Raw genomic sequence first — 23,267 nt, 5'->3', positions numbered from 1 at the left:
AAAATTGGTTCAAAATTGGGAAATGAGTACTACAAGGCTGTATATTGTCTCCCTACTTATTTAACTTATATGCAGAATTCATCATGCGAAAGGCTGGACTGGATGAATCCCAAGCCAGAATTAAGATTCTTAATTCTTAATTAAGAATTAAGAATTATGGTGCTGGAGGAGACTCTTGAGAGTCCCATGGACTGCAAGAAGATCAAACCTATCCATTCTTAAGGAAATCAGCCCCAAGTGCTTGCTGGAAGGACAGATCCTGAAGCTGAGGCTGCAATACTTTGGCCACCATGAGAAGAGAAGACTCCCTGGAAAAGACCCAGATGTTGGGAAAGATGGAGGGCACAAGAAGAAGGGGACGACAGAGGAGGAGATGGTTGGATAGTGTTCTCGAAGCTACCAGCATGAGTTTGACCAAACTGCGGGAGGCAGTGGAAGACAGGAGTGCCTGGCGTGCTCTGGTCCATGGGGTCACGAAGAGTCGGACATGACTAAATAACTAAACAACAACAATGGGGAGGGGGGCAATGTCTTCTGATTCCCCTGCCCCCCAGGTCAAGCTGTCCCAAAAGGTTCATCTGGAACTGATTTGGTGTGGGAAGGCTACAGGGGAGAAGGGGAACCGAAAAAAATGGCCTCACTTCCCATTCCACTGACAGAAATCTTCACTGGATCGAAAAGCCCTCTGGGCCTGTGAGGAATACCACTGAATCCAACCTAAGGGAATGGGCGGGTGTGGTCTGGTGTGTATTGTGTATGTGTATATATGTATCAATAGATCCTAGTGCTGCATATGCACCATACATTTAAAGCATACACACCCAAAAAGAATCCCAGGAACTGCAATTTACCCCTCACAGAGACACAATTTTCATAATTCTTAAACTATAGTTCCCAATATTTTTGCGTGGGTGGGTTTTAAATCTTTGGTGTATGAATCCTATGTCCCTGGGTTTGCTTAATGTGGGATGTTACTCCTTTGAAAGTGTTCTGCATTAAACCTTGTTCCTTCAAGAGGCACACGTTCTTATTCAGGTACATTTTGTCATGCGGCACAGACAGTTTTTCTCTGGAGGGTCCTTTCAAGCAAGTGGCTGCCCCTGGGGGACAGTATCCTGCGGTCTTAGAAAGCGACTGTTTGAACTAGGAGTCTCTTCTAAATGTTATCAGTTTTGTGAGCTTAACAGGAGTCACAAACCATTTGAGCTCCGCACAGTTGTCTCTTTGTCTTCAGAGGAAAGGGGGCAGACAGCAAGCCCCTTCCTTACCAGCCGACCTTTTTTATATTTAGAAAATGCCCAGGTTCTGTGTTTCCCTTTTTATTAGCCAGCTCACATTTTTATAGTGACTAGAACTGACGATATGGACAAATTTTGCCTCAAAAGAAATGCTCTGTTATAAATATAAACACAACCCCTAGATGAATTTAGGCATGCCAGGAGAACTTGTCTTCTGTTTAATATTCTTCCAAAACCATCTGGTATCTTACATTCGTGGCCAAGAAACACAGTCATTTTATTTCTTTTAGAAGAAGATTCTGCTTCTAATCTTAGACTCTCTTGGGTACTAGTTCAGACAAAATATTTCAAGCAGTACAACAGAGCCTAACTAGAACTGGTGGGTGGTTTGTGTTAGTCTCCTAGTGATCCCAACAAAAGCAGTTGTGGTCTCGCTGACCACTAGCCAAAATGCTCTCTCTTTCTTCTTTTTCCTTTCTTTAAGAAATTAGGCTGTGTTTGGGTGGGGTGCTGTGCTGTTCCAATTGCTTTCCACACCCATTATTTTAAGGGTTAGCACTCCTACTTCATTAGCGTTCCACAGGAAGCCACAGCAGTGAACTCAACATCTCAAAATGGTGCCTATTGTTGTGCTCATGTTGCTTGGTTGTGGAGAATGTAACTATGCAGAGGGATGGGGAATTAAAAGGTTCATGAAGGCAGGAAAAGGCACCCATAGCCTATCTCAGAATGTGGCATTTTTCACTATACAGCAATAAGTGAGAGCTACAACAAAAATGTTACATTGCAGAGTGCTCCTGGTCAGAGTTCTGGCCAGCCATGTCTTGATCGAAGGTGTGCCAGTACACATCCAGCCATCCATTTTCCATCCTCCCCCATCAGTATTCCATGCCCATGCAATATGCTCAGTTGTCAATAGGCTATTTCATACCCTCTGTGTGTTTGGAGTCTTTGTACTCCTGCAAATCTTCAAATTCCCCCCAGCAGATACCTTCTGCTCATGTCCAACTGGTGCCATTTTGGTTTTCTAAGGATCCACACCCAGAGAAAGAGTTTGTTGTGAACATATGAGTTTGTGTTTAGCATATACAGTGGTACCTCAGGTTACGTACGCTTCAGGTTACATACGCTTCAGGTTACAGACTCCACTAACCCAGAAATAGTGCTTCAGGTTAAGAACTTTGCTTCAGGATGAGAACAGAAATTGTGCTCCGGCGGCGTGGCAGCAGCGGGAGGCCCCATTAGCTAAAGTGGTGCTTCAGGTTAAGAACAGTTTCATGTTAAGAACGGACCTCCAGAACGAATTGAGTACTTAACCTGAGGTACCACTGTACTACGCTGTATAAACCCCATCATACTCAGATCCTGGTAGTTGCAACCTAGAAAACTCCATTGTCTATTTGTCAACAAAGCTGAAGGAAAATGTGTAGCCAAGGTTACCTTACCCCTGTCCTGTCATTCTTCCTTCTCTCCACCTGCTGGACAGGGTAGAGTTCTCATTTAGTGGCCCAGCATATGTGATGGGAGCAGACAATAAGTTAGGTAGCTCCCTCTTCCTTCGTAGCTCCAGAATTACTAAAGGTACAGAGGAGCTTCTCCAATCTGGCAACCCTTTGGAAAGGGAATTCTCTAAGGCAGGAGTGGCAGAATGTAGATCGGAATCTATTGACAGATTCCAGGTGAGCTGAAGTAGATTGGCAAAGATGCCTGAGGTATAACAATAAAGTTACCTCCAATAATATCCTGCTGAAATAGGGTGAGGTAACATGGGAATGTGTTTTCAGAGACTTTCCATTTAAAAACATATTTCTAGAGTGCGCCCTTCGCATTACAGCACTGTACTCCCTTCAGTTTTGGTACTCAAAACAAATTCCTGCACTCAGAATTTCATTCTGACTGTGTAGTTTTTGCAACAGGCTTCAGTTGGTGGATTAAAAAACAAAACACCAAGGTAGATCCTGCAAGCCTGAAATCTGCTTTCCTCTGCTCTAAGGTATGTTCTTTAACCGTTCAAGGCATCATAGGTTAAAATGGAATTACTCCATCACTGACCTGGCTGGAATAGTAAGTTATTGCATGCTGTAAGGAGTGTTTTATGTAGGTAGGTGCGGCTTATTTCGTCAGCTGAGGCATCAGTCCTCTGCTGTGCAGGAAGTCTGCACCACAGGGTTCCTCGCTGACAAGAAAGAGGTGACATCCTACGGGAAAGCTTCAAGTTGTTTTCTTCCACAGTGACAATCTTTGAGATATAATACAACTAACACGTGCCAAACTACAAGAGCAAGTGTGCAGGAAAGAAGCAACTTGTCGGGGTTTCTGAGGTCTTATGGTGTGAATAGGGACGCGGGTGGCGCTGTGGGTAAAAGCCTCAGCGCCTAGGACTTGCCGATCGAAAGGTCGGCGGTTCGAATCCCCGCGGCGGGGTGCGCTCCCGTTGCTCGGTCCCAGCGCCTGCCAACCTAGCAGTTCGAAAGCACCTCCGGGTGCAAGTAGATAAATAGGGACCGCTTACTAGCGGGAAGGTAAACGGCGTTTCTGTGTGCGGCTCTGGCTCGCCAAAGTAGCTTTGTCACACTGGCCACGTGACCCGGAAGTGTCTCCGGACAGCGCTGGCCCCCAGCCTCTAGAGTGAGATGAGCGCACAACCCTAGAGTCTGTCAAGACTGGCCCGTACGGGCAGGGGTACCTTTACCTAGAACACATCAGGTTTGTCCATACCTTATGTGGGTGCAAAGGTATTGAACACACAGTGTCGGCCCATTTTCAAAGAAAGGAAAAACACGTGTATTTAGAAGTCTGGTCCTCTTGGGCTCCATTGCTGATGGATTGTGTGACTTTGGATGAAACATCTGATTGCTGCAGGTTTTCCATCTGAAAGAGAAAAACAAAACAGAAAACCAACCCGCCTTTCCTTATGGGCTTGCTTGAGTGATTACTATTATTTCATGCTTTATGAAATATTTGGTGTAAGAATACATAGCTCTCTGGTCTTGTATATAACCTCTACATTTCACAAGTCCTTTTCTGGCTTTCAGACAAGAAGCATCTGTTGTTCTTTCTCTTAATTGGATACTATTTATAAATTTATTGGCAAGGACACCTGGGTCAGACTCCCAAGTGCACTTGTTCCCGCAGCTTCATTACCGTGTCATGGTATAATAAGCCCATGCTTGCTTCCTTGTGAGGAAACCATACTGATTTCAGAGGGACTGAACAAGCATGGTAAAAGCACCTCCTGAGATAACAATAAGGATGAATGTGTGTGTGTGTGTGTGTGTGTGTACACATACACACATACTAGGCAGTGTTTCACAAGCTTGGGCCCCCAGCAGCTGTTGTATTACAGCTCCCATCATCCCTGACTACTGGTCCTGCATTGGGGACTGCATGATGACGTTCTTACATTTTTGTTATATAGAGGGATATAACAGCATTGAAAAAGTATTTGAAATGAGTTTGGCTAGGGTCTCCAAGGGTTGCTGCACACCAGACAAAAAATATCGCTCAGTGAAATATGAGTTGAAAGATGTAAAATTGCTGAAAAGGCAGAAATAAACTGGGAAGCATCCATAAGCTATTGCAATTCCTCCTCTGTAAGATTCTTTCTCAATAAGGTTGCAGTCCCACAGTCCATCCACACCACTGAAATCTATGGGCCATCCACATTAGCATTCATTTTAGTATTTATATAGTATGTCAGAGCAGAGACGAGCAAATGTTTCAGCCTGAGGGCCACATCTGAGTACAAAAATTGTATGGTATTCCACGAAAAGTATTACCGTCATCTCCAAGAAGGCTATTACTGTGAATTATGAAGGGAGGAGAGCGACAGGAAGTGAATGAACATTTGTTTGTTTGTTTGTTTGTTTGTTTGTTTGCTTGCTTGCTTTGCTGAAAAAGGCTCCTAAAAATAGCCTTTTCTGTATTTCAGATAACGTGAGCTCTTTCTTTAGCATGTCAAACTATTATGCTTTAAAAAGCGGACACACACATATACACGAATCTTTGCGACAACCCCCAAATGCAATGTTATTTAAGCAAGTATTTTTTTTTTTTGAGCTGCAGACCATACTACTTTTCCAACTTTGGTTGGCACATCTGTGTCGTTGGCACAGAGACACACTCTCCTCTGACTGCATGCATGAGGTTCCTGGATGCAGAGCGATTGCAAGGGTTGTCTCCCCTTGGCCTCCCATCTTTGGCAGGCAGCACAGTCCTGCAAGAGGCAGCTGGTCTCCAAAGAAGCATCTGGATTGTGCCTCCATCACCTTGGCAACATGCCAGCTTCCTTGGGCCTGGCAACTAGATCAGTGCATCCAGAAGAAAGCCTCTGGATTGTTCTGTCCGGGGTGGTCTGCTTCCTCAGACCAGAGGCCTATCTAATTAGTCCAGCAGCATCTTCTCACAGTGGTCAACCAAATGGCTATGGAAAGCTTGCACACAGCAGCCATCCTCCCACTTGTGATTCCCAGAAGCTGGAATTCCAAGACAAGGTGCCTCTGACAGTGGAGGTAGTAGAACTACCTGCCTTTCAAGGAAGCATGTTAACTTTTCCTGATCTTCTCACTGAGGAAGCCATGATAATATTCCAGAGGATGGGATGCAGGTAAAGCCACATCCACACCATATATTTAAGACCGAGACCACATAACACCAGTCTTGAAAGACCCACATTGGCTCCCAGTACGTTTCCGGGCACTATTCAAGGTGTTGGAGCTGACCTTTAAAGCCCTAAACAGCCTCAGCCCAGTATACCTGAAGGAGCGTCTCCACCCACATTGTTCTGCCTGGACACTGAGGTCCAGCGCCTTCTGGCGGTTCTCTCACTGTGAGGTTACAGGGAACCAGGCAGAGGGCCTTCTTGGTAGAGGAGCCCGCCCTGTGGAATGCCCTCCTACCAGATGTCAAGGAAATAAGCAACTATATGACTTTTAGAAGACATCTGAAGCCAGCCCTGTTTAGGGAAGCTTTTAATATTTGATGAGTTATTGTAGTTTAATATTTTGCTGGAAGCCGCCCAGAGTGGCTGGGGAAACTCAGCCAGATGGGCAGGGTATACATTATTATTATTATTATTATTATTATTATTATTATTATTACACTGTGGTACCACTCTATATCATCATGGTTTTGCCCTGACAATTCAGGGAGGCGTAGTTTTGTTTAGGGGGCTGAGAGTTGTTAGGAGACCCCCCTATTCCCCACACAGGGATAAAATTTACAGAGTTCCCTTCGAAGATGGATTGTTTATTAATCCAGGGAGAAGGGAAGGAAGTCCCATCATGCTAGTGGTGACCCTTGCACTGGCAGGATGTGGTAGGAATATGGCCTTTTGAATGATGACCATTGCAACTATCAGATGCTGTGAAAAATATAACACATCTTTTTTAAAAACCAAAAAAACCCAAAAGACCTGACAACGTCACATTCAGCATCTCTAGAATTGGCAGGATGGAAATAGATGTTCTTTCCCCTCAGTTTTATAAGAGTGAACCACAATTCATATTGTGTAACAAGCTTCCCAAGCCTCCAAATTTCAATATTGTAATCAGTGGCGTAGCGTGGGTTGTCAGCACCCGGGGCAAGGCAAGTAATTTGTGCCCCCTAACCCGTGGATTTGCGCCCCCTAACCCTAACCCTCAGATGTTGCACCCGGTGCGGCCAGCCCCCCCTGCACCCCCCACGCTACGCCACTGATTGTAATAAAATAAATAAATAAGTGTTTTGCTTGTTCCAATTAGTTTCTGCTCTGCTACAAGGAGCCATTTCCCACCATATAATGTAAAACAAGTACACCTATTTTGTCTGGCAAATATTGGAGGACACTGAGTTATAACTAGTCTCTAGCCTTCTGCAGACACTCACTCAAACACATGCACTGCCCCAAATCCCTGAGCTCTATGTGGGGCCAATGAGATCTAGGGGGAATGGAGAAGTGGAAGCCAGAGGCAGAAGAACTAGCTACTGGGTAAGAGTTTGGTCATAAATTAAAAACCCTTCAACCAGTACATGATCAAAAGCTTTTGCTTGGCAGGCAGACTTTTGAAAATTAAATGTATGCCAAGAACCTGCAGGTTTTTGGCTTCCTGACTAGGGTTGAAAATCTTGGATGCTGTAGGGTTTACAGCGAATGCTCTGACATAATAACTGAAAATATATTTGTAAGAGATAACCCTTCCTGTAAAGATAAGACTCACTAAATTCAGAAAATAGTAGAACCTCGGAAGAAAGGAGCAAAATCTCTGTTGAATACATGATAACTAAAGGGTGTCATGCCAAGAAAATCTGGATTGTGCCCATAATTTAATAGTGCAATGCTATACATGTCCACTCAGGTTTAAGTACTCCCAAATAAGGGAGAATAAGATTGCACCCTCAAATGACCAATCCAGAGGATAACGGGGAAACACCTTTCTGTAGATTATTTTCATTGGCAGAGAGTCTGAAACAGTTCTGACTCTGTAGAGACAAAGACATTTTGCCTAGTATAACATTTCAGATGCTATATTTGCTCTCTGAAATGTACTGGGTATGTCCCGTGGTTGATAGTTAAGAGTCAGTTAGCATGAGGGCCAAATTCTGTTCTGGACAACCTCCCTAGGGCCACATACCAGAGGCAAAAGTCTGTGGAGCAAGGAATGGAAATTTTGCCTTTGTACAGTGGGCAAGTTTCTATAAACACACCTACCTGTCTCTACCCTCTATTTAGGCAAGCAAGGGGCATTACCTCAGTTCATGGACACATTCCCACTGAGCCAGTGAGGGGTAGGGCCTGGGTTGACTTACGTTAGCCCATTAATTTCAGTGGGATTTAGGGCAGGTTTAAATGGTGTTTAGATCCACAAGCTGTAGAACAAATTTGTTCATTCAGATACCAAAGTATAGTGGTACCTCGGGTTACAGATGCTTCAGGTTACAGACTCCACTAACCCAGAAATAGTACCTTGGGTTAAGAACTTTGCTTCAGGATGGGAACAGAAATTGTGTGGCGGCAGTGGGAGGCTCCATTAGCTAAAGTGGTACCTCAGATTAAGAACAGTTTCAGGTTAAGAACAGATCTCCAGAACGAATTAAGTTCTTAACCCGAGGTACCACTGTATACTCTTTAGTGAAGTGTCATATGGAGCCCGTGAAAGTCAAAACAAAGAAAACCATAGTGACATTGGTGAAGTTCTATTACAGCAAAGGAGCATTTGTTCCTGGTATTTAGGCGCTTGCTTAAAGGATCAAATCCATGCCCTCCCCAGTCTGAGGTTTTACAGAACATGGACTGCAGCTGCATTCATGGTGCTCATTAAATTCACTGGCTCTGATCTAGCTGGCTCTGATTTGAAAGCTGAGGGACTCACCAGCTCATTGCAACCTAACATTTTTCACCACTTCTTTTCGCCACACCTAATGTTGGGAGGACAGCATTGCAAATTTGGGAAAAGTACAAATTCCACACGACAGCTACCTTCAGTTCGCTTACTGATTCGCGAAGTGAAAATTACCCGATGAATTTCTCCCCATCTCTGCCTGGGACTGGCTCACATGCAGATCCGTTAATATATGAACCAGGTTTAAACGCTGGTGAAAATCATCGGGCAAGTTAGCTGTTACTAGCTTAAGTCTCTCTGATTTGGTGGATTTTGTCAGGATAAAAATGGCAAAACTTTTCTAGGCTGGGCCAATACGTCCAGATATTTTGAATGGATATTCAAGCACATAGATTCAGGCTGCTCACTCGGTAATTAATCCGATCCTATAGAGTGGGAAGGATCTGGATTTCAGACCCACATAAATGAAACGTTCCTCTCTTTGTGTGTGTGAGCGTAGTGTAATGTTTGCACTAATATTATATCCAGAGCTGTCTGTAAGTAAAAACAGATCCTTCATGATAGGGAAGCTATTTGCTGAGTTGGTATTTAGGATTACGGCTCCATTCCTTCAGATGTTGCATATCTATTCACTTAGGCTGCGATTTTCCTCCGGGCGTCCCATCTGCAAAGATTCACAACGCCAAGCTGTACGAGACTTGTCTGTATATCATCCAAACTGCCAATAAAAAGTCATTCAAACCCTATACCACCCAGGAACTGGTGGCCACAGCAGGGGCTGATCTATAATACCATTCCTCAGTTGATGGCTCTTTTAAGTGTAAGCATAAAAGTATGTTGATTAAGCCTGGAAATACAAACAACAGCAAAAGCATTTATTGTTTGACCTTTTAGCATTGAGTTTGGAGCTGGTTTTAAAGAATACAGAAGAAAAAAGCTTAGGGATTCAGATGGCCATCATTACCCTCAAAGGATGTATCTTTCCCCCCTTAACCACAGTGAAAGAAATGGGTTTGCCAATGTAGTCTTGTCACACGGCATAATATTATTTCAAAGGATTTAATGCCGAATACTGTTCCTTAAAGAAACCATCCCACTATCATATCCTTTCTCGAAAACGTTGACGCAATCCTAAAGACTTCAGTTCTAGACACTTACATGGTGGGGGGAAAGCGCCAAGTCAACACAACGGAAATTGTTTCTGAGTAAGCAGATAGGATTGTGCTATAAAAGTCACCATTCGCTTTACAGGCTTGGGATGAAATATTTTGGTTAGATCCTGGGGTTTCTTTCGCATGAATCTTTTTAGGTTGTCCAGGTTTCCTGTGTACTCTTCAGAATCTGAAGCAATCTGAGGATATGACCCCATTGGCCCTCTTTAATGCAATTTACAGACAATCATGCCATTATGTTTTATATCTTACTTGCATTCAAATTATTTAATTTGAGCCACCCAGAGAACTTTGTGATATGCCATGAATGGATGGGTGGATCCTAGCCATGTCTACTCAGAAGTAAGCCTCATTGGGTCTAGTGTGATTTAGATAAGTGTGTATACTATAGAATTGCAGCTTTACTCAAATAGATACCACCAGTAATGTGTACAGCCTGATCATAACACTATATGGCCTGCTTGTCTTCAGTGTTTTGAGAGCTAGAAACAATACCTCACAGAAGGCAGAAACTTTACAGTATTTCCTAGCGTCTTTTCAGATACATCATATTTCAGTTTTCCCTGCCACTTATACTTCAGTTGATTGTGGCTAGAATAAATGCAAAGTTTTCACTTGGCCATAGCAATTTGATAGGCTGTGAGTCATGTGATTGCCATGGGTACATATTGCCTAGTGACTGTGGCATCACTGGTGAAGAACAACCATATACTCTGTTCTCATGCATGCAACGTTCTGAGAATACCAAAAGTGTTTTGATTTCCTTTTTCGGGTTGCACTGATCCAACAGAAGCCCTGAAACAACCTTCTAAAATAAAACAAAGCACACACATAAAACCTAAGTTGCTGGATACCAGCAACTATCCCTCCCTCTCATCCCACCAGCAGTTTCCTCCCATTTCATGAACAATTTTTCTTTTTTCATTATCTTTAATTATTTGACATGCTGTTTTTCTTTCCAGTGCTATAGCACACTTTGGCCATGCTTGATTTTTGATTTTTTTTAAGGAAGGGGAACCTGTGATGAGGCCATTCTTCTGCAGCAAGATGATGGTGTCCTTATTGCCATCCAGGATAAATCTGGGCTAGGGCAGAACACTGCTCTAGCATGAACGGTGAAGGTGATGTGAAGAGGTCCTAATGTTAGTAATATTGATTTGGACAAACATTTGTGGGCTCCTTCTGGCCTGCACATTGACCCAAACCACATCTGCACCTGATTGTGAAGATGTTATCCACCCTCTCTCCACAATAGGAGGCACTGTCCAGCCTTGTGTTCTTTCCCCAACTAATTTCCCACAGGCTCACCTATTTTCTGCAGTCCCTTACCCAGAGCAGGTAACGTCAGAGCTCCACCACCGTAGACGTGGTTGACCTCCCTCAGCCTTCAAAGGCCTGCTTTCATCCCGAGCCAGGGCAGAACGCAAGAACAATGGCTTTTCAGGGAAAGTGTGCCCAACAGACTGAAGTAATTTTAAGAACGGATTGGCCTCTTTTGTATTCCCGGGGTTTATTTTAACTTGTTTGGACATGTATATTACATTAGTTACTAATAGGCTGATGTGGTTTACAAAAATTGGACCTTGCAGGGTAGCGCTAGCTAGTGGCTGCAAAGCATGTTGAGAAACATCCTGACATGCATCCAGGAACATACCTAATTCTGCCAAACATGCTTCTCACACTCAGCTTCCAGCTGGTCTGGGCTTGTTGCTGGGGATGGGGGGGGGGGGTTAACCACGGTTTGCCACATAATGACCATATGCGCAAAGTATAATAGAGTTTCTCTGCCAGTATTTGCACTAAGGCCTGTAACTCAGTGGTAAAGCATCCGTTTTGCATGCTGGAGGGCTCGGGATCAACCCCCCCTCCCCGGTGGGGCTCGAAATATCCTTTGTCTGAAATCCTGGAGAACTGCTGCCAGTCAATGTAGGCAAAATTGCATTTCCCAGGGTTTTTGCTCTCTGGGATGTCGCACGCTGTATTGTTTTTAATATTTGGTTGGAAGCTGCCCAGAGTGGCTGGGGAAACCCAGCCAGATGGGCGGGGTATAAATAATATATTATTATTATTATTATTATTATTATTATTATTATTATTATTATTATTTATTATTTATTATTATTATTCAAATTTTAAGGCACCAGGGAAGGAAGTTGGTGGTTGTTTTAATTTGTAGTCAGAAAACAACTTTTGAGGAACATGCAGTGGTATTTGCAATGCATCTGAACAGCGGTGGAGCTTCATGCTCCAGCACCAGGGGTGGAGAGCAGGCGGGGGCAGGGCTGGTGTGCGTCCCAGGGGTGGGGCGCACCGCCCAAAGGAGCAGGGTGCACGTCCTGGGGGTGGGGGGCCCCGCCTAAGGGGGAGGGGCACCCAGCGTGGGTAGGGGGACAGCTGCAATGGAACCCCACCAGGATCGCACTGCCAAGGGCAGTGCGCTCCCCCCGCCCCCCTCTTCTTCCACCAGTGCATCTGAACCCTGAAAGTTGTACAAGTCCATGTTCTTCAGAGCCTATAAACTTTGGTGATGTCTCTTCTTTTAAATACACAAACCCATCAGTCCATCTAGGGACGCGGGTGGCGCTGTGGGTAAAAGCCTCAGCGCCTAGGACTTGCTGATTGAAAGGTCGGCGGTTCGAATCCCCGCGGCGGGGTGCGCTCCCGTCGCTCGGTCCCAGCGCTGCCAACCTAGCAGTTCGAAAGCACCCCCGGGTGCAAGTAGATAAATAGGGACCGCTTACTGGCGGGAAGGTAAACGGCGTTTCCGTGTGCTGCTCTGGTGCCGGTTCGCCGGAGCAGCTTTGTCACGCTGGCCACGTGACCCGGAAGTGTCTGCGGACAGCGTCGGCTCCTGGCCTCTAGAGTGAGATGAGAGCACAACCCTAGAGTCTGTCAAGACTGGCCCGTACGGGCAGGGGTACCTTTACCTTTTTATCAGTCCTCAAGGTTCTTAAATTAATCAGCTTAAACGAGATTGTTTCCTTCATTTCACATGCTTGAAACCTTTCTCTCTCTCCCTCCCTTACATTGTCCCCACTCTGCATTTCTGTAAATGTTGTTTTATTCACAAAGGGGTTTCCCTTATTTGTGACAAACTGAAATATTTCAATAAGGAAAGATGGCTAAAGTATTGCATATCAAAGCAGTATGAGGGGTTCTGTGGGTTGAATGAATAAGACAACAAACTTTCTTATATAGACACAGACTTGGTAAAAACAAAACACTAAAAGTACATATACACCGTTTTAAAATATATCATAATTCTATTAGCCAAAGACAGACAGAAACTGAGATAGAATAAATTTAACAGAATCCCTTTCCCTAGTCTTTGCTGTAGAAATGAGAATTCTAGCAATTATCTCCATTATTGTTTTGTGTCAGCCAATAAGAAAGGGGGGGGGGGTTATTAAGAGAAAGTACAAAACAGAATCAGACATACATGAAATTTCCATAAAAAAAGGCAAAAATCTCTGATTTTACAACCATTGTTTTGATTCCTGCTAGGAAAAAAAAATCAGTTGCCAGGATTGTTGATCTGGAATCATCAAGTGGCTTCTCAGTAGAATATTCAGACCTGTGGGTTGTTTTGTGGATTTATTGTGCCCTGCATCATGGGACTTGCAGTGTCCAGGTTACTGAGCACATACAGGGTTCAAGGCTGCGCTGGTCTTATTAACTTATCCTGCGTCCCTTCAGACATCCTCAAACATTTCAGCTGAGGTTTACTGCTAAAATCCAGTAAATCTAGGTAGCATCTGTTCTGCCAAAGTAACAGGGTTTAGTAGTGATCCTGTCCGGCCGAGAAGACATAATTTGAGCATACGATTGTAATGAAAGGGATAGGAAGAGTATCTCAAGAATGGTGTCCTTCATACAAACCTGCTCAAAGCGCTTTATTCAACATTCAGTGCCCTGCCTTTGGTCCACCCACCATCAGATATATGGTTGGAGGATCCTTTGAAGGACCAGACTTTGGGAGGCCCTCAGCTTAGTGCTACCTATGGGCTCCCCAACACACACACACACACACACACACACACACACACACACACTATATGGTCATGCAGTCAAGCATGGATCCCATTTGAAAGTGGCGTCACTGGCCACCCATTGCTAAAATGATCTTCTGGGGGCAGGCTGAGGAGTGGCAGCATAGTTGGGTTGAGTCAGTATGAGGTAGTAGACACAGAACAGCAATTGGATCTAGCCAGGACTCCAACTTTTACTGCCAAGGAATCCACCTTGCCTCCCCTAGGGCATATCTAACTAAAATCGAAGTCCCTAAACACAGAATTGCTATTATCCTGGCTCGATGTCATGCCCTCCCCTCGGCCATCATTGAAGGCTGATACCGGAAGATTGACTACCCAGAAGACAATGCTCCTGGGACTTGGGACAAATAGAAACGTTAGAGAATGTCCTTCTCCAGTGCCTGTACAGCGGTACCTCGGGTTACATACGCTTCAGGTTACAGACTCCGCTAACCCAGAAATAGTACCTCGGGTTAAGAACTTTGCTTCAGGATGAGAATAGAAATCATGCTCCGACAGCGCAGCAGCAGCAGGAGGCCCCATTAGCTAAAGTGGTACCTCAGGTTAAGAACAGTTTAATAATAATAATAATAATAATAATAATAATATCTTTATTGTCATTGCCCCCTTCGGGGACAACGAAATTACTTGACTGCTCCATAAAAACACTAATTAAACAATACAGTATAATACAGCAAGGGAGATTAGATGACTTTCAAAGTCCAGGCTTCCCATTCAGGGCCGAGATCGCTCTGGAGAAGAAGCTGTTCTTAAGATGGCTCGTTCTTGTCTTCATCGTCCTGTATCTCCGTCCCGACGGCAAGAGCTCGAAGAGACAGTGACCAGGATGCGATGGATCTTTTACTATGTCCAGTGCCTTCCTATGGCACCTTGTGGCATAAATCTGCTCTAAGGTGGAGAGTGGGCAGCCAACAATGCTCTCTGCTGCCTTAACAACCCTGCACAACCCCATCCTGTCCTGAGTAGTACAGCTTCCGTACCACACACATAAGCCATAAGTGAGCACGCTCTCAATGGCACAGTGATAGAAGGCAAGCAGCAGTTTCTGTGGAAGATGGTTTTTCCTTAGTATTCTCAAAAAGTACAGTCTCTGCTGCGCCTTCTTCACAAGGTTCAGGTTAAGAACGCACCCCCGGAACGAATTAAGTACTTAACCTGAGGTACCACTGTATTCCAGAGACATCCTTACTAGTCTGATTTCCCCATTACTTCATAAGTACCCAGGGTGCACAGGACAATTTGACACCTCCCTTTTGCTCTTGGATACCGATCGTGCTGCGACGTCTAGTGTTGCTAGGTTCTGCATAGCAGCGCTCGAGATTCGTAGGAGGATGACCTGTGCCACAAATCAGCTTTAATGAACATATCAGAGTGTTCTGTAGATGATAGTTAAAGCCTTTATATATCAAGCTTTTGTGCTCTTCCACACTCGCCCAATGTTCCTGACCCTTCTTTTGGATTCTTTTAGCTTCTTTTAAATTCTTATAGACTTTTATATTCACCTTGTCTAAATGCTTTTTAGATTTTAAATGTTGGTCTATGACCATGATAAAGATTTGCATTGAGTCAGTGTGAAAGGTAGTGCAGTGCCAGCCTGACTACTGGTGCTGAGCCTGGTACTTGGGACAGGGCCTTTTCATCTTAAATCTGAAATAACCTTTCTAAGGAGGTCTATTTGGCACACAGCTGTTTGCTTTTAGACAGGCAGGGAATACAATTGTACAAGCTTTCCCTGAGCACTGCTCTTAAAAGTGTCATTTTGATTGCTGCTGCTGCTGCCTTTTAACCTGCTTTTAGTTTTAATTATGTGGCTTTATTGTGCGGCTGTTTTATACATTATTGTAAGCCTCCTTGTGTATATTTATGAAGATGGGAAAGGAGTGCAGAAATAATAATAATAATAATAAAAACTTTTTAAGATGGGAATATTTTTATGTGGGTGAACAGGGGATTATTTCAATGGCTAATTTCTTTCTGCACCCCTTGAAAATAACAACAACAACATCAACATCAGCATTTTGCTTACTAATGTAAATGCTTGCAAGCTAAAAAGCCCAAGGAAGCATAGCTAATACATAGCACACATCTTTCGAAATAATCTGGAAATAAGATTGCAATGGATTATAATGGATTTTATTGTGCTTTTTCACATGGAGTGCCTTATGGACAGGAGAAGCTATAAAAGCAATATCATTACTATTATTGTTTGAACTATCCAGGCAAACTTAGGCACTTTAAAATCCTGCTCTTCTTCAGAGCATTGTATTGTCCTTGTCATCACCAAAAGTTAAGTCAGTCGAGGTTAATTCTGTACCGATATATAAACCATGTGGGATTTGCGATGGGTTGTGGAAAGTCAAAGGAGCATTCACTGGGCACGTTGGCAGTGGCAGTCAATCGTCCCTGTACAAGAATGACACTGTGAATTGCATGTCCTTCCAGTTTTTGTGTGGCAGGGCTATTCTGTAGCAATGTCAACTGAAATCAACCACAATTACAGTGGTACCTTGGGTTACATACGCTTCAGGTTACAGATGCTTCAGGTTACAGACTCCGCTAACCCAGAAATAGTACCTTGGGTTAAGAACTTTGCTTCAGGATGAGAACAGAAATTGTGCTCCAGCGGCGCAGCAGCAGCAGGAGGCCCCATTAGCTAAAGTGGTACCTCACGTTAAGAACACTTTCAGGTTAAGTACGGATCTCGGGAACGAATTAAGTACTTAACCCGAGGTACCACTGTACTTACCGCATTAGTAAACTGGTTACAATGGTAACATACCATGCAGGGAGGGGGCAATCACTACTCATTTCCACATTTGTAAGAACTCGGTCATTTAGTATGGCGGCACCTGAACTTTGGAACTCCCTGACTATTGAGATCTGGCAGGCGCCATCACTGTACTTTTTGATGTCTGCTAAAAACATTCTCATTTAGACAAGCCTACTTAGATTCTTAGGGACGCGGGTGGTGCTGTGGGTTAAACCACAGAGCCTAGGACTTGCCAATCAGAAGGTCAGCAGTTCGAATCCCCGCGACGGGGTGAGCTCCCGTTGCTCGGTCCCTGCTCCTGCCAACCTAGCAGTTGAAAAGCACCTCAAAGTGCAAGTAGATAAATAGGTACCGCTCCGGCGGGAAGGTAAACAGTGTTTCCATGCACTACTCTGGTTCGCCAGAAGCGGCTTAGTCATGCTGGCCACATGACCTGGAAGCTGTACACCGGCTCCTTCGGCCAATAAAGCAAGATGAGCGCTGCAACCCCAGAGTCGGTCACGACTAGACCTAATGGTCAGGGGTCCCTTTACCTTTACCTACTTAGATTCTTAGGAAGTTGAGATAATTTTAATCCGTTTTAGTATTTTCAACTTAGTGTGTTTCTAAGCATGGTTGTGAATTTTTCTTGATTTGTCTTTTTGTAAACTGAGGTTGTTGGGGGGTTTTTAACAGTCAAGTGGAGTATAATCTTTATGAAATAGATAGATTATGGTTTCTCCATGTTTCCAACTTCGGTTCTCCATATTTCCACACCAATTCGCATTTTAAAAAGTCCTCTAGAAAATGCAACAGCCTTTTGGTGCTATTTTTCCCAATACACACATTTTCCAATGCTATTTCCCCCAATATACATTCACTAATGTATGCATTTTAATGCACTCCTTGGCCTACATGCATTATTGTGCATGTTACCTAGCAGGAGAACTGCACTGTAAAATTCAAAGTGCAAATTTTGAAAGGTAGCTGTGCTATGGTTCCCATATTGTCTTGGAAGATGCAGATTTGGTAGCTTCTCTTTGAATTGAAATGAATTTCTCCCCTATCCCCAATGGCTTTTTTCAGCCAGAACTCAAGGGAACTCAATTCCAGCACTTCTCATGCGGGCTCCATGACCATTTTAAGAGAACAAGGGAGGTGTTCATGGTGAGTTCTGGCACCTCTTTTTCTAGAGAAATAGCACTGTAGTGTGTGTGTGTGCGCGTGAGATAAAAATATAGATAAAAACCTTGTTACATTAATTTACTGACCTCCCTTCACCCAACAGATTTACCTAAACTCTGCGTAGTGCAACTTGGATTATTTACTAGGTAAAGGTAAAGGTACCCCTGCCCATACGGGCCAGTCTTGCCAGACTCTAGGGTTGTGCGCTCATCTCACTCTAGAGGCCAGGAGCCAGCGCTGTCCCCAGACACTTCTGGGTCACGTGGCCAGCGTGACAAGCTGCATCTGGCGAGCCAGCGCAGCACACGGAAATGCCGTTTACCTTCCCGCTGGTAAGCGGTCCCTATTTATCTACTTGCACCCGGGGGTGCTTTCGAACTGCTAGGTTGGCAGGCGCTGGGACCCAACGATGGGAGCGCACCCCGCCGCGGGGATTCGAACCGCCGACCATGCGATCGGCAAGTCCTAGGCGCTGAGGTTTTACCTACAGCGCCACCCGCGTCCCCTGGATTATTTACTAGAAAAAACAAATACCCTAGCTTGGGACTGAATACTGCTTGTTCTCATTGTATTTTATTCGCTGCTTTTATTTTCTTCCATTTACTGCCCACCCCCCACCCCCCCGCATTACGTTTACCACGGAGAGCAGAGGGTCAAATACCCTTGCTTGAAATGGCTGGTGGAAACCGTTTCCCAGAAAGGCAAATTTCAGCAAGTGAGGTTTTCTCCCCTCAGGCCTGCTCTACAAGATGAGAAACGGCACCTATGAATAGGACCCTTGTCCTGCATTGAAGCTGCAAACCTTATCAAACCACACCTGCTCAACTTGTGACCTATACGCAACTCACCAGAATTGTGTTGGTGGGCTATGGGGTCTGTCTAGTCCTTGATGACCCTATTGTTGTTTTTCCAGCTTAAAGGTAAAGGTACCCCTGCCCATACGGGCCAGTCTTGACAGACTCTAGGGTTGTGCGCCCATCTCACTCAAGAGGCCGGGGGCCAGCGCTGTCCGGAGACACTTCCAGGTCACGTGGCCAGCATGACATCGCTGCTCTGGCGAGCCAGAGCCGCACACGGAAACGCCGTTTACCTTCCCGCTAGTAAGCGGTCCCTATTTATCTACTTGCACCCAGGAGTGCTTTCGAACTGCTAGGTTGGCAGGCGCTGGGACCGAACAACGGGAGCGCACCCCACCGCGAGGATTCGAACTGCCGACCTTTCGATCGGCAAGCCCTAGGCGCTGAGGCTTTTACCCACAGCGCCACCCGCGTCCCATTTTTCCAGCTTAGGCAGGTAGAAAAAGCAAGCCATTGACTGGGTCTGTAATATTAGGGTATTTAGAGCCTGTTCACCCATTTCTTGCCTGAAAGGGCAATGGGGGGGGTGAGGCGTTTAGTCCTGTCTCCAAGGTTACATGGCTCCACCCAAGCTCTCCCATGTTGAGGCTTAATTTTTCGAGGGCACCTTTTCTATCCACATGGGCTCCCCATGTGATTTAGGACTCTGATCTTTCAAGGGTCTAAATCACACAGGGAATCTGTTAAAATAGCAAAAATGTATAGAACAAGTTTCTAATATGTGTTGGAAGTGTAAAGAGAAAGAAGGCACGTTTTACTACATGTGGTGGAATTGTAAAGTAATCAAAAGCTATTGGGAAATGATTTATAATGAAATGAAAAAAAATGTTTAAGATAACTTTTGGGAAAAGACCAAAAGCTTTTCTGTTAGTCATTACAGGCCAAGACTTGCCAAAAGAATGGAAGAAACTCTTTATGTATGCTATAGCAGCGGCTAGGATGCTACTAGCCCCCAAATGGAAAGAAGACAAGATACCAACAAAAGAAGAATGGAAAGAAAAGCTGATGGAATACGCTGAAATGGTGAAACTTACTGGGAAACTAAGAGACAAGGACAACAGAGACTTTAAAAAGGACTCTGTTTATGGTGAATCTACAGAAACATTGCAAAGAAGTGGACTCACAAGCAGGGTTTGAGTAAACACTTACAATTAAGAAAATAAACAAAAAAAGTTAAGAGACAATAAAGGGGTAAATAATAAAACATAAGATGTGACTTGGGAAATAGGGCATAAAAATTATAAGAATATAACAATATTTAATTAAAAGATTACAAAATTAAGGTACAACAAATTAGGCAGGACAAGCAATATTTAAAGAACAAGAAGGGGACGCTGAGGGAAGCCATGGGAGGGGGTTCTATATATGTTATATGTGATAATGATTTTGTTGAAAATAAAATTGAAAACTTAATAAATATATATAAAATCACACAGGGAATCTACACAGAGAGGAAGGTTCCCCACCTTGGAAGTTAACCCTCAACAATATGAGGTGGGTAGAGGAGCTGCGACCCCACCACCACCATTTTGTGTCCATGTTGCCCCTTCGCACAAGTAACACGAGAAGAGGGTTTTTAAGAAGCCAAACTCCTGGTCATGTTCACACCATGCATTTTAAAACACTCTACTGTCAAAGGGGGACAAAGGGTTTAGCCAGAAGTTCCCAAGATGATCTCTAGCAAGATGCTTCTAGTACAACCAAGCCTTTGTCAACCCAAGCAGTTGCTGGATGGCTGGAGGAAGATATAGTCCAGGCTTACGCAAACTCGGCCTTCCAGATGTTTTAGGACTACATCTCCCATCATCTTTAACTAGCAGGACCAGTGGTCAGGGATGATAGGAATTGTAGTCCCAAAACATCTGGAGGGCAGAGTTTGCCTATGCCGGCTGTAGTCCAAACTCTTTGGTGAGGCAGGTCTAACCCACTTTACAGAACTGTTGTGAGGATGACAAATATATATATACTACCCCCCCCCCCGAAAAATGTGAGAAAGAAAATAATCAGCATGTTTCAGCTTTAGTTATTAAAACTGAAAGCCGGTTGATTTTGAAGGGTCTTTGCAGTGCTATCCTCATTTAAGGGGGATTAGAACAGTACCCAATCCCACACACAAACCACACTTCCACATTATACAGTGGTACCTCAGGTTACATACGCTTCAGGTTACAGACTCTGCTAACCCAGAAATAGTACCTCGGGTTAAGAACTTTGCTTCAGGATGAGAACAGAAATCGTGTTCCGGCAGCGCGGCAGCAGAAGGCCCCATTAGCTAAAGTGGTGCTTCAGGTTAATTACAGTTTCAGGTTAAGAACAGACCTCCAGAACGAATTAAGTTCTTAACCTGAGGTACCACTGTACTGTACTACAAGTCATACTTTAATTCAGGCATAGGCAAACTTGGCCCTCCAGCTGTTTTGGGACTACAACTCCCATCACCCCTAGCTAACAGGACCAGTGGTCAGGGCTGATGGGAGTTGTAGTCCCAACACATCTAGAGGGCTGAGTTTGCCTATGCCTGCTTTAATTCATCATTAGCTACCATTCTGTATTATTCTGGTTTGAGTGGCATCACCTTGGTGTTCCACTGGTGCCATATGTTGATTGGCCAGTGGGAGCTGTCGCCAGCTTTTGATTGGTGCCACACATGTATTGGTATTGTGGTGATATCATCAGCATATGCCATGATAGGAATAGCTGGGGGTGGCTGTCATTTTTCATTGTACCGCCCCCCCTCCTTTTTTTGCTGCTGCTGCTGTTTCCTTTGCTTTAGACACAGCTTGGAGAACCTCAGGCTGCCTAGTAGTTAAATCACTGTAGGTTCCTATATAGTGGCAGCACCTAGCTGGGCCATAGAATCACCCTATCAAGCGTGAACTTTGACCTCCTTTGAATTATGCAACTCATGTTGTGGAAGTTTACTCCGGAGTAAATCACAATGAATGGGGCTTACTTCCAAGGAAGTTTATCTTGTTATAAATAAAGCTTTACTTTGCAAGAGGTTTCACTAAGAAAAACTAACAACAACAAAATCCAAATAAGCAGAGAATAAACAAAAAACCAAGGGAGAAAGGTAAGATTCTTGTGGCTGGTGACCTCCCCCCCCCCCCCTCTTTCTCTCTCAGTATCAAAGGAAGCGACAAAGGGTTTTTCCACACTCCATAAAGTGTTAATAATGCGCGCGATTGTTCCAGATTAACTCTCAGTCCAGGGAACGATAAATAGGTGCGAAGCTTGCCTGCTGCCGCCTATACTTTTCAAAGTAGCTTCCTCCTTCTTTTTGGAAGAAAACAAATTATAGAGAAGGGGAGTAATTCAAGCGGGCAGTTTTGGCTTTCAGCAGACAGGGGTGGAGAGAGAGAGAGAGAGTGAGTGAGTGACGAAGGAGGAGTGCACAAAAGGAAACCGAAGAGCGGGCCACTAAAAACTTTTTGTGGAAATGATTATATTGTGCCACATTTATTGGCAGTCCTGGCTGCAGAATTCAGCCGCCACCACCCCCAACCCCGGCCCTGATCGCTCTTCCAAAAGCTTAAGATCTCGGATCTCTCGTGCCTTTTGGGCTCGGTTTCGGAAGGAGGCCCAGCCCGTTCGATTTCCACCCGAACCTGCAAGAACCAACGTTTCATTTGGAAAGGCGAATCCCCGAGCCTCGCTGCGGGACACTCTTCTCGCAAGTAACGCGGGGGACACGGACGCACGCACGCAACCAACTCCTTCTCTCTCAATCCCCTCCTTAAAGGGAGGCGGGATCTCCGGGCATTTGATCTCTGCGATCCCGCCCCTACTCCGGTATCCTAAAGTGGTTCCCAAGCACTCTCTAGTCCGGCAGGCAAACGGGGGGGAGAGGGAGAGAGGGGTGGGTGGGAGAGCAAAGGAGGCAGCCCACCAAAAGTGCAGCGGCGTCTTTCCCGCCCCCCCCCCCGCACGCCAGCCCCTCTTCCCTGCACTATGGTGCACCCGATCCACCGCGCTCGAGTCTTTCCGCTCCTGCCGATCAACAACTCTCCAGAGCGGGCAGTGGTGGCCACAGCAGAAAGCGACTCGGATCGGAGGGATCCCCACGTTTAATAAAAGTGAAGTTGCGGGAGGTGGAGGAGGAGGAGGGAGGGAGGGAGGAAAGAAGGAGAGAGGGAGGGAGGAGGGGAGGCAGCCAAGGAGAGTGGGGGGAAAAGCTCTCTCTGAAGTTTTGGCTCCAACAACCCCCCCCCCCGCTCTCCTCGCTCCCCCCCACCCCACCTCCAAGCAGCAAGAAGGCGAAAGAAGGGGACGAAACGGGGGTGTGGAAAGGCTGACCCGCTGCAACGGAGCGGCACAAACCACCATGCAGCTTGTGTTATGGGCAGTGGGATTAAGCACGCTCTTCCTGCAAGACTTCTTGAATGTAGCCGGTGCAGCAGCAAGGAAGGAAAGGTTGCATCTGAGACAAGGTAAGATACAGCAGCGCCTGAAATAATTTCTTTTTTAAAAAAAATAAAATAAAAATAATTTTCTTTTTCTTTTTAAGTTTGGCATTGCTTTGCTCGTGGCGGGGTGGGCTGAAGGGGGTGTCACGCTTTTCTTTTCAACGCGGGCAGGCAAATCTGCAAAGCGCAGAAAGCGTTCCTAAGCAATTGGAGCTCCAGACGTATCCAGTCTGCTAGCAGCTCCGCCTACAAATATATGTATGCTGTGCTTAAGATTTCGAAACACTTG

At 44.9% G+C, this 23,267-nt stretch overlaps 1 protein-coding gene and 2 long non-coding RNA genes across 6 annotated transcripts in view; 1 reads left to right on the top strand and 2 right to left on the bottom strand.

Moving 5' to 3' along the window:
* Positions 1-23,267, bottom strand: part of LOC310671027 — a 30,706-nt gene that overhangs the window by 4,542 nt on the left and 2,897 nt on the right. The window contains exon 2 of the long non-coding RNA XR_014507684.1: positions 3,957-4,109. This is a non-coding gene — a long non-coding RNA (uncharacterized lncRNA). The remainder of the gene's footprint in view (positions 1-3,956; positions 4,110-23,267) is intronic.
* LOC310671160 lies at positions 16,608-18,618 on the bottom strand. Its single transcript, XR_014507844.1, has 3 exons — positions 18,212-18,618; positions 17,091-17,829; positions 16,608-16,722 (listed from the first exon to the last, which is right to left on the bottom strand). It is a non-coding gene; the product is annotated as an uncharacterized lncRNA (long non-coding RNA).
* The window catches only part of ADAMTS9 (ADAM metallopeptidase with thrombospondin type 1 motif 9), a 140,737-nt gene continuing 138,551 nt past the window's right edge, over positions 21,082-23,267 (top strand). For 2 of the 4 annotated variants that reach the window (XM_083424538.1, XM_083424537.1), the window contains exon 1: positions 21,087-23,002. In XM_083424538.1, coding sequence (XP_083280664.1) covers positions 22,012-23,002 — 991 coding nt within the window. In that variant the 5' untranslated portion in view covers positions 21,087-22,011. Of the gene's footprint in view, positions 23,003-23,267 lie in introns of all 4 variants that reach the window. The other 2 variants (XR_014507509.1, XM_083424539.1) reach the window with 2 other exon arrangements.

The sequence above is a fragment of the Podarcis tiliguerta genome (genome assembly GCF_965153285.1).
Source record: "Podarcis tiliguerta genome assembly, chromosome: 2".
In the NCBI taxonomy this organism is placed as follows: domain Eukaryota; kingdom Metazoa; phylum Chordata; class Lepidosauria; order Squamata; family Lacertidae; genus Podarcis; species Podarcis tiliguerta.
This window is presented reverse-complemented; position numbering and strand designations above follow the sequence as displayed.